The sequence below is a fragment of the Marmota monax genome, unplaced genomic scaffold (genome assembly GCF_021218885.2).
Source record: "Marmota monax isolate L192 unplaced genomic scaffold, Marmota_monax_Labrador192_F-V1.1 WCK01_AAM20220418_F8-fsc00012, whole genome shotgun sequence".
Lineage (NCBI taxonomy): Eukaryota > Metazoa > Chordata > Mammalia > Rodentia > Sciuridae > Marmota > Marmota monax.
In genome coordinates, this window is record NW_026695227.1 from 18866677 (window position 1) to 18883965 (window position 17289).

General features: G+C 35.7%; 1 protein-coding gene across 5 annotated transcripts in view; it reads left to right on the forward strand.

The window, feature by feature from the left end:
• The window catches only part of Bicd1 (BICD cargo adaptor 1), a 229598-nt gene that overhangs the window by 185437 nt on the left and 26872 nt on the right, over window positions 1-17289 (forward strand). For 2 of the 5 annotated variants that reach the window (XM_046436115.2, XM_058576447.1), the window contains exons 6-8: window positions 3356-3507; window positions 7434-7751; window positions 8721-8914. In XM_046436115.2, coding sequence (XP_046292071.1) covers window positions 3356-3507; window positions 7434-7751; window positions 8721-8914 — 664 coding nt within the window. Of the gene's footprint in view, window positions 1-3355; window positions 3508-7433; window positions 7752-8720; window positions 8915-17289 lie in introns of those variants that run through there. The other 3 variants (XM_046436111.2, XM_046436113.2, XM_046436112.2) reach the window with 2 other exon arrangements.

Genomic DNA, 17289 nt, shown 5'->3' on the forward strand with positions numbered 1-17289 from the left:
TAAAAATAAAAAGAACAATGGAGAGAGAGAGAGAGAATGAACTCTAGCTCCATCAGTGACCATATATCCGAAACTTAGGTTTAGATGGGTATTAATTCATGGTTCAAAATCACACTAGACAAGATTTACACACTCTTTACCCTGAGCACAATATCCTGAGGTCATTCTTGGTTGAGTCCTTCAGATAACTTCTCTGATTTATTACATAAAGTTTGAATATTAACCAACCTAGAAAACTAGGCCAATGAAAATGTCAAGAGATTTGACTGAAACAATAAGGTTGGTTGATAAGCCAAGAGAGAACTAATTTTTGAGCCAGCATTCATTGACTTTACATATAAGTTATGGGAGATAGTAAGTAAGGATGCAAAAATAAATGACTAATAATCTAGTGCAAATTGAACACATGCCTGTAACTACAGGCCGGAACATGTGGAACACTTTATAGTGGTATAAACAGTGCCATAGAAATTATTAATTTTTTTTTTTTAGTTTTCGGCAGACACAACATCTTTGTATGTGGTGCTGAGGATCGAACCCAGGCCGTGCACATGCCAGGCGAGCGCGCTACTCTTGAGCCACATCCCCAGCCCCATAGAAATTAGAGAAGAACAAAGCATGCCTAGCTGAATTTGATTTTCACAGTGCTGTGTGGTACCATTTGCATTACATCAGAGTCACAGCCTGTGTAGGCTCAGTAAATCCAATGAAAACACATTTCTAGCCCATTAAAACAACAGTGGGCCTATTACCATGATGCTTATGCGCATAAATAGCTTCAAGTATCAACAGATAACATCATCATATTTAGACATTGTGAAATGTTAATTATTGAGACTAAGGTGAGAATTCTGTGGTTTAGGGGAAAAAGGAAATCATCTTATTTTGAGGTAGGCATTCTGTATTCTCAGTGAAAATTTTTTTTTCTTTAGGGGTGCTGGGAATCAAATCCAGGGCCTTGCACATGCTAGGCAAGTGCCCTACCACCAACCTACATCCCAGCCTATCTATGAATCTTTTATTATACTTTAAGATTTTTTTATTCAGAGGCACGGTGTCTTCTGACGCAATAATTTAGTTATGAAGCATCATTTATGTACTAGACTGTGTTAGATGTGAACATTCAAATAAGACTAATATATGGTTTCTGCTTGCCAGAAGAGGACTCACAGCCCCCTGGGAATGGCAGAATACAACAGATAATTATAGTTTGATGTTACATGTGCTGTAATCTAAGTTATGGGAACATGGCAGAGGAAGTCAACAATGTTTCTTAGAGGAGTTGGAAAAGACTTCACAGAACAATTCTTGAGTTTTTTTTTTTTTTTCTTTTGTTCTTAAAGGATAAGAAATTGTTTTCCCAGGGGAAGAGGAAATAATTCCAGACAAACGAACATTAGGTACAGTGGGACAAGTGACAAAACAGGATAATGTATTGAGGGAATGTTTGTGATGGTCTCTGTGAATGAGAATAAGTTTTTTTTTTTTTTTTTTACAAAGTTAACTTTGAAGTATGAGAAGAAAGTGAATGTAGATATCAACAAATCTACTAATGGGGTTTGATGGTTTAAATTAATTATGAAAAAGTTTTACATAGTCTGTGGAGAAACAAATCTGCAAATAAAACAGTCTTTGGGGGCATTTCTTACAAATAATAAATGAGTTCTTACTTCTATTTCAGATCCAGCGGCCTGTCATCCCCCTTTTTTTCTCCCCTTAGAAACTGACTATGTGACTCCATGTGCTTACAAATTCCTTACACCTACATTCGCATGACTTAAATTTAATCATCTGTTTTAAATGAATATGTGTGTAAACTTTTTGAAAAACCAAACAATTACTTAGAGATGTAGCTCAGTGTTAGAATACTTACCTAGCACGTGTGAGTCCTGGATTTGATCCTTAGTACCTTAAAAAGAGTGAGAGAGGGGAAAAAAAAAAAAAAAACTGACATTTTTCCCCAGGCCAATTTATTCTGGATAGTTTTCTGAATTTATAATATTTCTGAAGATTCCACTGAACATTAGCTTTACAGAACATACAGAACTGTTATTTGCGTAACTTGTCATTTAAATCTGAATTTAAATACAGAGTCAAAACCAATAAGAAACTAACTTGGAATCAGATACTAATGAAATACCTCATCTTGATATTAGTTTAATTAAAAATGAATTCATCCATTTCTATCGAAGTTGACACTTTGCGTAAGAAAGTTGAAACTGTGCATTTCAAGCACAGAAATATAATGGTAGTCTCCCTGGGAAATCCCATTAGTAATGGGGTTTCCAGTAGTATTGATATTTTTTCATACTCTGAAAAGTTGCAGTTTAGAGTCTGTAAAAATAGTGCGTTTCCAGTTTGACTTCAAAATGCATGTCATGTGCCATGTGCCATGCTTCCATTTGACTTCCCAATGCCATGAGCTGTGCATGTCCCTAAATATTCACTGATTTTATGCACTGGATTCAGTTATTGTGTTTTTACTTTCTACTGTGCCAGGCTAGCTCTTGGTTTGAAACACTACTAATTCTAGAAACTTCAGATAATCCCAAACCCAAACAAATATTTTAACAACTTCTACATTTTGGAGTTTCTGCTTTCTTGGAGATTATGAATAATTTAACTATAACCCACTGGTTCTTCGTTATTTCTTTTCCTTAAACATAAGAACATCGGCTTACAGTTTATCATATACTCATGTTATAAATTACAATGGTCTTTTATTCCGTGTTTTAAGCCCACAGGGAACACAGAGAACACAAAAGTGAGTCCTAACGTATTTCAGTTGGAAACTTCGCTCCTTTACTAACTCCTTAATAAAATCCTTCTTATGTAAGGTTTCATTTTGGCTCCCTCCATGTCTGAAATTCCTACACCTTCAACAATATACATGAAGTATTTATTGGACTACAGCCAATTTTTTAGCTCTTGATACTGACTGGCCTATGGTTGGCTTCTAAGGCAGTTAAACCACATTATCAATTCACACCAGGTTTTTGGTTTTCTTTTGCTTTTTCTTGTTGTTGTTTTGGTTTATGTGGGGTTTTGTTTGTTTATTTGGGCAGTACTGGGGACTGAACCCAGAGCCTCGTGTGTGTGTGTGTGTGTGTGTGTGTGTGTGTGTGTGTCTCAAGCATTCTACCCCTGAGCTCCGTCCCCAGCCCTCTCACAACTCATTTTGACACTAAAGAAAATCTTTGCTATGTCCAACGTATATACATATGCTTATGTGAAATCTAACCAAGTCAATTTCACTTTCCATTTATGAGAGAAATAATAGACCCAGCATGAATAACTGTGTATGACAGATGTTCCTGATATGAACAGGGTGAGCATTGTGATTTTTCTGCTTCAGACAGCTGAGGTGGCCCTAGCTAATCTGAAGAACAAATATGAGAATGAAAAAGCAATGGTGACAGAAACGATGACGAAACTGAGGAATGAACTGAAGGCTTTGAAAGAAGATGCAGCCACTTTCTCATCCCTGAGAGCAATGTTTGCAACAAGGTAACTGGTTTTCTTCCTAAAATTGTGGTCCACGCCAGAAAGACTAGAGCACTCACAAGTGAGTCTCTGTGCATCTTGAGCATATTGGATTGTGGTCTAGGACAGAGATTCCGCTCTGACAAATATAAGGCTCACTTCCAGAGTCCTCTACTGGACACAATGGATCAAACAATTCTATTACATAAATATTTTTTCCAGCCACTTGGGAGGCCGAGGCAGGAGGATCACTTGAGCCCAGCAGCTCAAGACCAATTTGGATAACACAGCCAGACACTGTCTCAAAATCAAATAAACAAAAAATTAATTTAATAACCTTTTTCTATACCTTATATGCTCAAAAGAATTAGGTATTGGGCAGAGATGGGGAATACTGGGAAAAGAACCCAGGGCTTCACACATGCTAGGCAAAGACTCTACCATTAAGCTACAGCCCAATCCCATATATTAGATTTTTTTTTTAAGTTTCCCATAAGGGAAAAAAATACTTCTTAAAATAGCTAAATATTATCATTACTAAAATATATTCTTATGACTAAAGTACATAAAAGTACATTAAGGTGCTTCCTGATACTGTCATAATGAAGACTAGTATTCATCAAATCAGCTAATACTTACACTTTAATACACTGTGAATTAAATTGTATTTATATTATTTCTAAAACGTAATTGTGTATATCACTGACTTTTTCACATTGCCCAACTAATTATACAAATATTACTTTCTATCTCCCCCACCACACACACACACCAGTTTTATTATGAGGAAATGCTTTTTAAAAAAAATTTGAAATAATTAATTAAGAATATTCTGGAAACTCAAAGAGTGAAGGGTTGTATGTTTTCTCTCATATGTGGAAGCTAGAGAGGAAAAAGGAAAAGGAAAGGTTACATTTTTTACGACTCTCAAGATCGGGGCCACCATCTATAGCCACTTTGATGTGGCCAGATCACTGAAAGTGACCAGCAGAGCCTTACCAATCAGGAGAGGAAAATGCTGGTCACATGGCGTGGTGGCCTCCCACACACAGAGATGTACAATCATCGCCAGAGACCATTTTCAAACACTTTTATTACCCCAAAAAGAAACCCCATATCTATTAGCATTCACTCCCCATTCTTCCTAGTGGTGTAACCATCATCTCTTCTCTGACACTGTAGGTTTGCTTCTTCTGGACATTTCATATAAATAAAAAATAATTTAATTGTGAAAAAAATAAAGTTATTATGTCTACCTAAAACTAAAAAATAAATATTAAAAAAAAAACCTGAAGGGAGATGAGTAGACTAGAGGAAAGGGACTAGGGAAGGGAAAAGGGAAATACTTAGGAGTGATATTGTCCAAATTATATTGTTATATCGTATGCATAGACCAATCTGTAACATGAAGTCCCACCATTATGTCCAACTATAATGTACCTATTTTTAAAACGTGGGGAAAAAAATAATGTACTAGGCTGGGATGTGGCTCTAGGGTAGGGCACTTGCCTATCATGCCCAAGGGCCTGGGTTCCATCCTCAGTACTACAATAAAGATTATTATTACATGTAATGATTTGAGGGTTTTAAAAATCTGGAGATCCTCAATATACTGTTGAAATACCTTTTTTGTTGTCACAAAGCAGTCCCCTCCCTCAACAAAAAGCACCAACTATATATATATCTTCTCTGATACAAATTTGGTGCAAAATTCACAAAGCATAACTTTGACTTTATTTGCATACTCATAAAATGATTTACATGTAGCTGATGTAATTTTAAAAAAATGTCTTGGGCTTTATAGGAGTCCCCAGGATCTGTGCAGCTTGCTTTGTAATTTGGGAAAGAAAAGGCTCAAGGTCATATGTGATTGAATCTCTGGGAAATGACAGTCAGAAGGGACCTGAGGGACCACAGGGGTGGAGAGGAACTGGCTTCTGGGGCCCAGAGCACAGTGGTATTTGGAAAGTAGAAGATGTATACCTCTGACCACTATGAGGGATAGGATAGAGAATGGGAATGGTCCCCTCTCCAATGCAAGAAATCAAGTTTATGTTTAGAATCAAGAGAACATAAATTTGTTCTTTGGGAAAGAAATTGAAAACATTTTAAAAGGTCATTTGAAGTCTCCATATATGAGTGAATGGCCTGTATCCCTCATTAATTCATTTTCACAGTCATTTATTTTTTCAGATACAGTAACTGCCTAATGCTATATGTTTAAAATGTTGTTATCTAGCAGTGAAGATTAATCCAGGTCCTGAAATTTGCTTGGTATTTTACTAAAATCTGATTTTTCTTATGATCTACATGTCCCCGCTGATTCCTGACATTCAATGATAAAGAGAATGGCACCCCCTTGATTTCAAGTATTTTACCACAGAGCCTGTTTTCTTCTTTAAAATACCCCAGGCTTGTGCTAATTTCAAAGTTTGTATAATGCGTCTTGGATAACTCCAAGATGGTCCTTAACCATCTGCTGGTGCATGCAGAGGAATTGTTATTAATATCTTAATGGGTAAGTAAAGAGCAGAATCTCAGAATAAGTTTTTTTTCCCACACTGCCTCTTTCTTCCAAATGCATATGGATGGGCTCAGGTTTCGCATTTGGTGGGGAAATAAATCACTGAGCTTACCTTCATGCTTAGTGCAAGCATGAAGCTGAATGAAGATGCTCCTGACAACTGGCTCTACCTCCATCAAACCTTGTGCAGGTTTTCTTTGACAACTCTCTGCACTCTCATCTGGTAGAGAAATCATTGAAAACACCATTTCCTAATTCAGAGAAATCACCCATATTGAAAACAGCCAGCTGTGATCTGTACTAAATTAAAATAAAACCTATAAATAGAGATAAAGAAGCAAATAGTTCCTTCACTAACATTATTATTTTTTCGGATGCCACAGACATAACCCATAACAAACTTGTCATGTTCCTGCAAAGAAGACAAATGTTATACAGCAGAAAGAGCCATTGTAACACATCTAAGGTATTTTGGACATGTGAGACTGTACAATACGACCAAAATGCAGCCCCCAAAAAAACTCTGTCCTTGGGGTTCATGATGCCTATTCAGAGTGCTCCCATATGTACCCTATTGTGTGGGTTAGTGAACATGCTCTATTATTTCCTATTACTATAGGTTATCTCCATTCTGTTGATAGGAAGACCAGGATTCTATATATCTAAATTGTAGTCAAATTCATTTCAGTAGTTTTTCTCTTATCCATGAGAGATATAGTCCAAGACCCCCCAAAACTACTGATCATACAAAACCCTATGTAGTGGTTTTTTCCTATACCTGTTACAAGGTTTAAGTTATAAATTAGGCACAATGATAATTAACAATAATAAAATAGAATGATTATAACAATAATAAAAAGTTATGTGCCCTGTTTTTTTTCCTATACATAACTAAAAGGAGGGCGGGATAACCAGAAGATGTTATTGGCCTTAGAAATGGTTACTATATATATAAAATGTACCTGTGATAAAGTTTAAGTTATAAAATAGGCACAGCAAAAGATTAACAATAATAAATAATATAACAATTATAACAGTATAGAGTAATAAAATCTTGAGAATGAAATTTTGAGCCAGGTGTAGTGGTACTTGCCTATACTTATAGTGACTCTGGAGGCTGGGGCAAGAGGATCTCAAGTTTGAGGTCAGCCTCAGCAATTTAGTGAGACCCCGTCTCAAAATAAAAAATGAAAAAAGATTGGGGATGTAGTTTGGTGGTAAAGTGCCCCTGGGTCCAATCCCCAGTGCCACAAATAAAAATAAGATAAAAGAAAAATCTTTTGAGTCAAGACAAATAAAATTTTGGGACCACAGATGATCTCAGGTAACTGAAACTGTGGGGAAATGAAATTACGATTAAGGGAGGAGTATTGCACTTCAGTTTCCCCAAGATGTCCCCCTCACCACCTTTCTGTTTGGGTTCCAGATGTGATGAATATGTCACACAGTTGGATGAGATGCAGAGACAGTTAGCAGCCGCAGAGGATGAGAAGAAGACTCTAAACACTTTGTTACGAATGGCTATCCAGCAAAAACTCGCCCTGACCCAGCGGCTGGAGGACTTAGAGTTTGACCATGAGCAGTCCCGTCGCAGCAAAGGCAAACTTGGAAAGAGCAAGATCGGCAGCCCTAAAGTAAGTGGGGAGGCATCAGTCACCGTGCCCACCATAGACACTTACCTCCTGCATAGTCAGGGCCCACAGACACCCACCATTCGGGTCAGCAGTGGCACTCAGAGGAAAAGGTATGCATGCAGCGATCTTCATAGTATGGTGCAGTGGCCAGATTTTAGTTAACTGCAAAAATTAATGTGCTCTTGTTGTGGTGGCTGGAGGAGGGGAAGGAGAAGGAAAAATGGGAGCTGCTATAGATGGGCTTTGCAAATATTGGTCTTCCCAGATCAAAACCTTGTGATAATCGTGCTACTATATTCCTTTCTGCCCCCATCCCCACCGCTTTGACCATAAAATAATTTTCAAAGTGTCTGTTCATATTTTTGCTGCTCTTTGTATGCATATATGCCTCTCCCTTACCTCCAACTGGAAAATTGGTAAAGGTGGATAATGAGAATGAAGCTGTGTTCTACTTGGATTTTAAGTCATTGTACCTCTGGAAATGGTGCTATTTACCAGCTTCTCTTTAACGGGGCAAGGATATGAATATGTTCTCTTAAGGGAACTTTTGTCCATATGACCCAAACTGATGACTGAAAGGGCATGCCTGTATTTAGGTAAAAACGGAATGGAATACATATACTCCTTTCCTTTAAAAGCAAGTTTTTGTGCTCTTTCAGTTGACATGTGAATATTTCACTGAGAAACCACTTGTAAGGTTTTGGGTGGCCTGATTTCATGATGTTTTCCCCCCAAGTCCTGGTTATTGAGTTACATACCTGGTGTTGTCTGTTAATATAGTAAAACTTTCTATTTTTAGCTTTTGTTTAAGAATCAAATAATACATATATTTTCTATTTGAGGTTCAAACTTACTAACTGTAATAAATCTCTTTTCCAGTTTATCCAAAACAGTTTCCAAATAGGGTTGTATCCTGGTGTGGAAACTAAAACAATTAGCAAAAAATAAAAAATCTTGATTTACATATTAAAACAATTAAATGCCAATATAAATAATGTTGTCACTGGTGAGGCGTTGAAAGGTAATTAAAGTAAAACTTTTTTGTTTCCTATATGTATTTTTCTTGGATCTCCTGCAAGACAATTTTCACCTTCCCTTTGTGATCAGAGCCGTCCCAGGACTTCAGGGGCTTCCTACCTACAGAATTTATTAAGAGTTCCCCCTGATCCCACCTCCACAGAATCATTTCTTCTGAAGGGCCCCCCTTCCATGAGTGAATTCATCCAAGGGCACCGGCTCAGCAAGGAAAAAAGGTTAACCGTGGCTCCACCAGGTAAACATTTTTTCCTTGGGTGCATGTGATGCAAATGTCTAGTTGAATAGACGACTCTCCCCTTCCTTCCAGCCGCTCAACGCGCTCCCCCATCCACAGAGCCTAACTCTGAGGGACTTTGAGGATGTGTGAATTCCCAGCACTGAAGTAAAGATTCCTCTGCACTTAGCTTCCTGTCTCCTCCTTGACCACAGCCAGACATTGTTCCTGAGACAACTCTAGGGACTTCCTTCCAGCAGCCAAGGATGGAAATGAGAGCTGGAAGGAATGGGAGAGGGAAAGGGAGATTAGCCAGATGTGCACAGCAGGGCACACACCTGAATCCTCTCTGCAGTTTGGTCGTTCGTGGCGATTCCATCTGGGTCAGATTTTGAGTTTGGCTCTTACCACGTTTAATGTCATTTCACCCCAGAGCCATGTTTATGTTATGGCTTTTGAACCAATTCCTTTTGTAGTGACTCAGAATGTCAGAATTTTTATACAGAAAATTAAAGTGAACTCCATGAAGGCTTTGCTCCTCAGGAACATTTAGGTATTAGTATAAGGTTCTTGTCATTTGTAAGCCCTTAATTTATGCTTACCAATATGCTCACAATTTACTTTAACATTTCTGTTTTTTTAAAAAAATCTTTCCTATGAAAAGGCCTAAATCAAAAGCATGATTTATGGCAAATAAAGAAAATGTGACTCTGACAAATAAAGATCATCCTTTTGCAAAACCCTTGCATGCTCAGTATAAGTTAGAGATGGCCAACAGGAAGCCCATGAAAGAAAATAAGCCCAAGGGCAGCTATTATTTGTCTATTACAGGGAACCAAAAATTAAAACAAATTCAAGTTGGTTGTCAGCAGTTAGAAACTCAGGGATTTCATATGAATACCTGTTATTTCTGGCCTCTTTTGAATGATTCTGGATATCTGGCAGCCCTTGGTCTGCATTCATGCATGTCAACAACCTGTTGGAGCTCAGCAGTGGCTGCTGTCGTTAGACAGGGAAAGCCTGGCACTTGGTCACATCACTCCCTATGACTGACATAGCCTGCTCTACCTTTTCTGTTACCTTCTGGCCTCTACTGTAGCCTCTGAGTTTGCCACCTTTGTGAGAGTTTTGTCTGTCTGTCTGTCTGTTTGTTGTAATTTATTTCAGTTTTACTTCCTACCCAATTTACTTCAATTTTACCTTAATTCCTTTTTGGAAACCTCAGCCTTTGAATCTCTAATATTTTTCTTATCTGATTCATTTAATCAGCCTACTGATTGGGATTAAGAGATGTACTATAATGATTTAGATCACATGTTCTACATTCTAAGAATGTTAAGGAAATGTTGAGGAAATCAGTAATGGGGTAACAGCCCAGATGCACAGGTACACACACAAAAGTAACCCTTCCAATGGTTACTTCTACTTTTATAACTCATTTTCTAATTTTTTAGACACCTTTGGAAGGTACCTTGAAGTATTCTGTGAACCACCAAAGGGGTAATGATATGCCAGGGCACCTAACTTGGGTAAAACCCACAAAAGCCTTCTTTTTAGTGTTACAAATGGATTTAGTAGCACTGTCTACTCGAATTTAGAAAATAAATGGTATGATTAATAAGAAACTCCTGTTGCATTTCACTTTAAAAGGTGGTGTAGCAATAAGATTAAAAAGTAATAAAATCTAACAATAGCTATTTTCATTTTTGTATGACTGCTTGGTTCTTGTGTACATGAATATATATTTTATATCATTATCATTACATCATGGAAGTCATTAATATTACATCATTAACATTTCCATGTTGCTACTTGGTCATTGTTATTTTTAAGGTTATTGTATCTTAAATTTTATTTCAGATGTTGTTATTGTATTAGTCACTCCTTCCCCTGGGGTTGTCCACTGGAATGGTATTTCCATTATATGGTATATTATTGAATGCTGCTGGGAATAGCTTCATATGTTCAACAACTCATGTATTCGATTTTTTCAAGAGTGAAATCATGGGTTAGAAGTTGAACATCTTTATGGCTTTTGCTACATTTTGATGTTGTCAAAAGGGTATATCAGTGTGCAGACTGCCCCACAAAGCATTTTCCCCTTCTGCTAAATCTTTCTCCTACTTTATACACAACTGTAAATATCTTCAGCTCTAAGACCACTGAGCTTATGTGAATTAAAATGCCATTATTTTTCTTAAATTCTTTAGTTTTGAGTAACCAGAAGATGTTATTGGCCTAAGAAATGGTTACTATATATAAGATTATAACTCAGAATCATCACTAGACAAAAAAATCACTTTAATAATAACTTACTAGTAAATTTTATATTTCTAACCATTTATTTGAAGTTAAAATAATAGAAGAGGAAAAGAAGTAAAGCTCTTATAGCCTGCAGATCTTTCAATTATATATCATGGAATCAATTAGATTAATTCTTAACAAATTATCATTAGATCAATCAACAATAATTTCTAAAAGATCTCAAATAAATCAATTACTATAGAAATTGATTGACACACCAAACAAACTAGCTCCTAAAAATACCAGCATTATTGATAACATATATTACTTTTCCTAGGCTGAACTACAGTGGGTAAAATATATTGAATGTTGTTTAGAACGCTTTTACTATATAAAATATTTTCATTATGCCAAAAATGGGGAACTATGTCATATTTATGACCAATCCTATGTTCTATGCAAGCAATATCTTAAACCTCTAAGTAATAATAGATTTTGAGATTTTTTTTATTCATGAGTTTAATATAAATTGTTGATTATTATAAAATTTGCTGGCTGGTATCAACCATTTTTAATGTACAATTCCCTGTTCATTTTTCAGAATGTTTTTGTTAAATATTGTTTTCTAAAATACATATTAAATATATATTTTAGGCAATTTAAATTATTTAAATGAGCAGATACATCAACATTGTTTTCCTTTTGAGGATCATTGAAATAATTATATCAATAAGTTAATTATACTAGTTTAGTTTGTCTTTTTTTTTTAAACGTGGAACATAAAATGTTTTTACCCTAAGAAGTACTTTTAAATAGATTTCATTTCTATGAGATGATCAACAAAAAACTCAGTCCTCTTGAAAACACAATTTCTCAATTCTGAAGAATAAGAATCCACTCTAGGGTAGAACATTGATTTATAATATTAGTTTTACACTAGTTGATTAGTGCATTGTACTAATTGATTTGTTACTTTAATACAACCTTTTGGGGGAAACTTTTGGCCCTTGCCTCTGAATTTGGTTCTGCTGAGTCATTCACTGAAATTCCAGAGTTTTCTGCTCATGACTGTTGACTTTTTCTTGACATTATCCTTATCCTGCCACACAAACTCCCGAGTCCTCTTACTCCTGTTAATTTTTACAGTTTCAATTACCAGCTCATCTGAGAAGTGCCTTCCAGCGTTGATGAACTTGAATCAAAAGGGACCTTGTTATCATCAAGAATTTATAATCAGGCAGCAGATTGCATATCTTCATAAACTTGTTGCTATTTTGTAGCCAACATTTTATCTTGATGTTATAACTGCCTAGGCTTATATAATAATAGTAATAATGATAACAACAACAACAATATCATCTTACCATTTAATCAGTAATTAAAATCTGTCTATCAGAATATGTAAAAGGAATCCATGTAATTCACAGGCAAGAGATGTTCTTTCTGTAGTAAAGATCTGATTGCAGCATTTGTACAAGATAAATAAGAAATTTCAAACCTGAAAAAGCAACTTTGGCATTTTCTTAAAGTACTATCCTAAATAATTTGCTCTTTAAATCATTACTGAACTGGTGTTAAGAGAATTGCATTGCCTTGAAATCTGAAATTTTTCTATAATATTTTAGACTTTGCTGATTTTAAAAACAATTCAGAGAAATGTGTTGACCTTAGATTCATAATCCTTTTAGAATCTGTAGTCAAGTAGGGCATGATGCTGCACGCCTATGATCCCAGTGACTTAGGAGGCTGAGACAACTGGATGACAAGTTTGAGGCCAGCCTTGGTAACTTAATGACACCCTGTCTCAAAATTTTAAATTTTAAAAAGGGATGGGGATGCAGTTCGGTGGTAAAGCATTCTTGGGTTCAATCCCAGTACTTAAAAAAAAAAATTCATAGTCAACATACCAACAAGCATGTTCATAGTAAAAATTGCTTTTACATTTCACTACATTCAAACAAGTAAACAATTTTCTGTTTGTATTGCAAAGCTTGTGTTCTTAAGCTTATACCAAAACCACATTTTTTTCATTAAACCATTTGCTTATTTGCTCATTCACTTATTCATCAAATATAACAAAATTTATTGAGTACCTATTATGTGTCAGGCACTTTTCTTGGGTCTTGATATACAATGATATTCAAATGAAACAATTCTATTCTTCAGGAAACTCACAGCCTGGTAGGGGATGAAGGCATGCAAATAAGTAATGGAGTTAACAGATGTTCCTGGAATAAATGAAGGAGTTAGGTTAAGCACAGCCTCCTAAAAGTGAGGCAAATGCTGACCATGAATGAAGATTAGATGTTGATAGGCAGAAGGCAGAGGTGCAGGGGTGGGTAATGAGGAGACCTTTCTAGGAAGGAAAGTCAACTTGTACAAAGGCCATCAGCTTGAGGGGTAGAACCTAAGTCAAGACTTGGAAATGAGACTGGAAAAGTGGGCAGGGACTGGTAATCAGGTTAGTGCAAGCAGACTTTACACCACTGAGCTCACCTAACAGTTACGAATAGGATCAGATGTCCATTATATGAAACCATCCTGACAGCAAGGTGAAATGGATTAGGTATGGGTAACGTCTCAGATAAAGAAGCAGGTATGGAAACTGATAGAATGTGCAAATGAAAGAGGGTGTTGACCAGAATCAAAACTGAGAGAAACATTTGTACGTGTGTGAAGTTTTAAAAGTCCAGCCTGTGTGTGAAATCCAGCATGTCCTGTGTGCACACAGCCTTCTCTTACCACCTTCTTCATCTTCCCATGTGGAAAGAGCTCAGCGAATGCTATTTGAATTTACCTCCTGAACTAATGGCCCTAGTAGTTTTTTTTTTTAATAAGTTATATTTTTCTATAGAGGCTTTCCTATTTATGTCTCTTCCAGGTCTTCATATCACTATCCTTTCTTTTTCTACAGTATTTAATTCTTAAAATAGTTTAAGTGCGCAGGATCTGCTAAAACCTGTGATCATGTGGGAATGGGGGCTACCGGGGTGGAACCCAGGACCTTCAGTGTGCTAAGCAAGTGCTCTACCACTGAGCTACACTTCCAGCCTGTAATCAGCCTGTAATCCAGCCTCCACACAGTTCTTCCTTGTGGAGGAAGGCTTAGGCATTACCTGACGCTAGAGCATGTTGTCTTTATTTGGAGATCTGCTATTAACAAAATTTAATTCAAAAATATTCATTCAGGGATGGGGATGTAGCCCAGTGGTAAAGCACTTTCCTAGCATCCGTGAAAACCTAGCACCACAAAAAAATATATATTTTTTAAAATAAAATAAATAATTCAGAAGATTACCAAACACATGTTGAAAAATACATTTTCTTCTATCTTGTCCCACGGTAGTATGCAATTAGAAATTGGTTCAGATTTCCAAATTTAAGGGAATCATAAATGCTGCAAGAGGTTTTTTTCTTCCTTTTGGGAGGTTTAACCATGATTCTTTTTATAGTCGAAATATACAAAATCTTGAATCTCTTAATTTTTTTCAATATTCAAGTGGTAATTTTATTTTTATAGGAAATCTTTTAGAATGATCTTGAATTAGAGTCTGCATTGTTAAGGATATTGTCTGAGAGCTGTGTCTCATTGTTAGATTTCATTTGTCACTGTACATGACAGGCACCTAATAGAAAACTGAAAAATACAGGAATTTATCTAATTTTTCCCAACTAGCTCTACTTTTGCTTTGTTTAGATAAATACCACATAGCCTCAAATTTAGCCCAGTGTTCTTGATTTTTATAAATGGTTTCATAAAAAATATTTTGGACTTTTAAGATTTCTGCTCTTTTATTTTCTCTTGCAAAGGTTATAAGCTCTATGTATCATATATAGCAGTTTTGCTGTTGCGTACATAAGTGCAAACATTAAAGAAGCCTTTGTCTACACTAGGGAGAACTAGCTGCTGCCTCACTGTGGGCCAATGCAGACAGCAAAGAGGTTAGCATCAGATTCCTGGATGAGTCCTAAGCTCCTGTGGATAGGAACCTCCTTGGCCTTTGAAACAGAGGATCTTGCCCAGTACCTGGGCCTTCAGTTTGTTCCATAATTGATCATTAGTCCAAATTTCCTACAATATCAGAAAATAAATGCTTTATTGTAGTGTGTCTTCCACATGTGTGGTTCTCTTACTGTGTTGGTTTATTGATAGTATATTTGAGATGCAGTTTACTATAGTTGTTGCAGTGAAATCTACCTAACAATTGCATTTGGAAAATTTCCAAGTGAATTATTCATTTGTCTCCTTATTTAAGCCAGGCAGCGCGTGTGTCATTTTGAATTGTCTTTATTTGGTTGCTTTAACATATGCACACCTAAAAATCAAGGCAAAGATAAGCAAATATCCACTTTAGATGGTAACATTTGTGACCATGTAGTACAAAGTACTGTAGAAAGGTATATGTAAATATATCAGCTTCCCTTGTTTTTATTTTATTCCTTTTTTATGTTAGAGTTTTTAAGTATACTTTTCAATAGTTAATTATGTTTCAAAATTCAAAAAGTACAAAATATTATACAAACAAAAGTAGACCTCTGCCACAACTGTGCCTGCTCAACCTTCTCTATCCTTATAGAAATACATTCTTTGGGCTGGGGTTGTGGCATGTGCGAGGCCCTGGGTTCGATCCTCAGCAGCAAAATAAATAAATAAAGGTATTGTGTCCAACTACAACTAAAAAAATAAATAAATACTTAAAAGAAATACATTCTGTACATATGTAAGTGAACATACATATATAAACACATTTTATATATGTATTAACAACATTGGCACGTTTTATATATGCATTTTATATATGTACTAACAACTTTGGCACATCCACCAACATTATGCATGCTATTTTTTTCACCTAATGTGCCTTAACTCTTCTTTCATATCAACCTATCTTTTTATTTTTAATCAGAAGAAATTACACAGGGGAAGGAAGATAAGCTTGAATTCTTTAAGAAAACTTAAAATATAAGCCAGGCACCATGCTGCACTCCTATAATCCCAGAAATTCTAGAGGCTGAGACATGAGGATCACAGTTTTGGGGATAGCATGGGCAATTTAGCAAGATCTTGTCTCAAAATAAAATTAAAAAGGACTGGGGATATGGCTCGGTCTAGAGTGCCCCTGGGTTCAGTCCTCAGTAATATCAAAATAATAAAATAAAACACCTTGAAATGTTTCCACGTGTAGAACAGGAATATTTTTTCCAAATGACAAAATGATAGCTATGAGACTGTTTAACTTCCTAAGTCAGAATTATCCAATAGAAATAACATAAGCCCCATATGTAATTTTAAATTCTCTAATAGTCAGATTTTTAAAAGTAAATGAAACAAGTAATCTTAATTTTAATAAGATATTATAAATATGTCCATGATATTATCATTTCAACATGAAAATCAGAAGTAGTTATTAATGAGATATTTTATGTTTTTTTCCTCAGTCTTTGAAAATTCTGTATTATGAACTTACAGGTGTTATCTCAATTTCAGCCACATGAAAAGCACCCCGCGTGGCTAATGGCTAGTTTACTGGACAGTGCAGTTCTAAACCTTCCCTTACCAACTGTTTTGACCAGATACAACGACTACACAGAAATCTAATTGTAATAACTAACATCTGATGTTTAAAATAAGATTTAAGATGGCACATACCTTTTCTTTTAAACAGAAATAGTGGTTCTGATATTTGCTATTGCAAATTGATTCTGCATTCTCTCTGATTCATAGCTCTGTTTTAAATAGATATTAAATATTTAATATTAACATTTAATATTAAAAATATTAAGTAATATTAAATGTTTGCATATCCTTTTTTATACGTATCTTTTATTCGTTTCTAGGTCTCCTTGTTAGGATAATAACTTAATTCCTATTGTTTAGGTATGTGCTAATAAAACATGTTTCTTAAATATTTTTAAAACAATAAAATGACTTCAGGCTTTTTTTTTTCTTTTCTTTTTAAATTGCTGCAGTCTAGTTGTGAAAAATCCCATATTTCTTATTTTAAGCAGGGAATGCCTTGTAAGTGTGTAAAATGCATCTTGCCAGTTTTAAGTGGTAGCATTTAATGGTGCCACATATAGATCGAAAATGCATCGAACTGTTTCAAGGTGAGTTCCAAATGTTTTCCTTCTTCCCAGAATAAGAGAGAAGA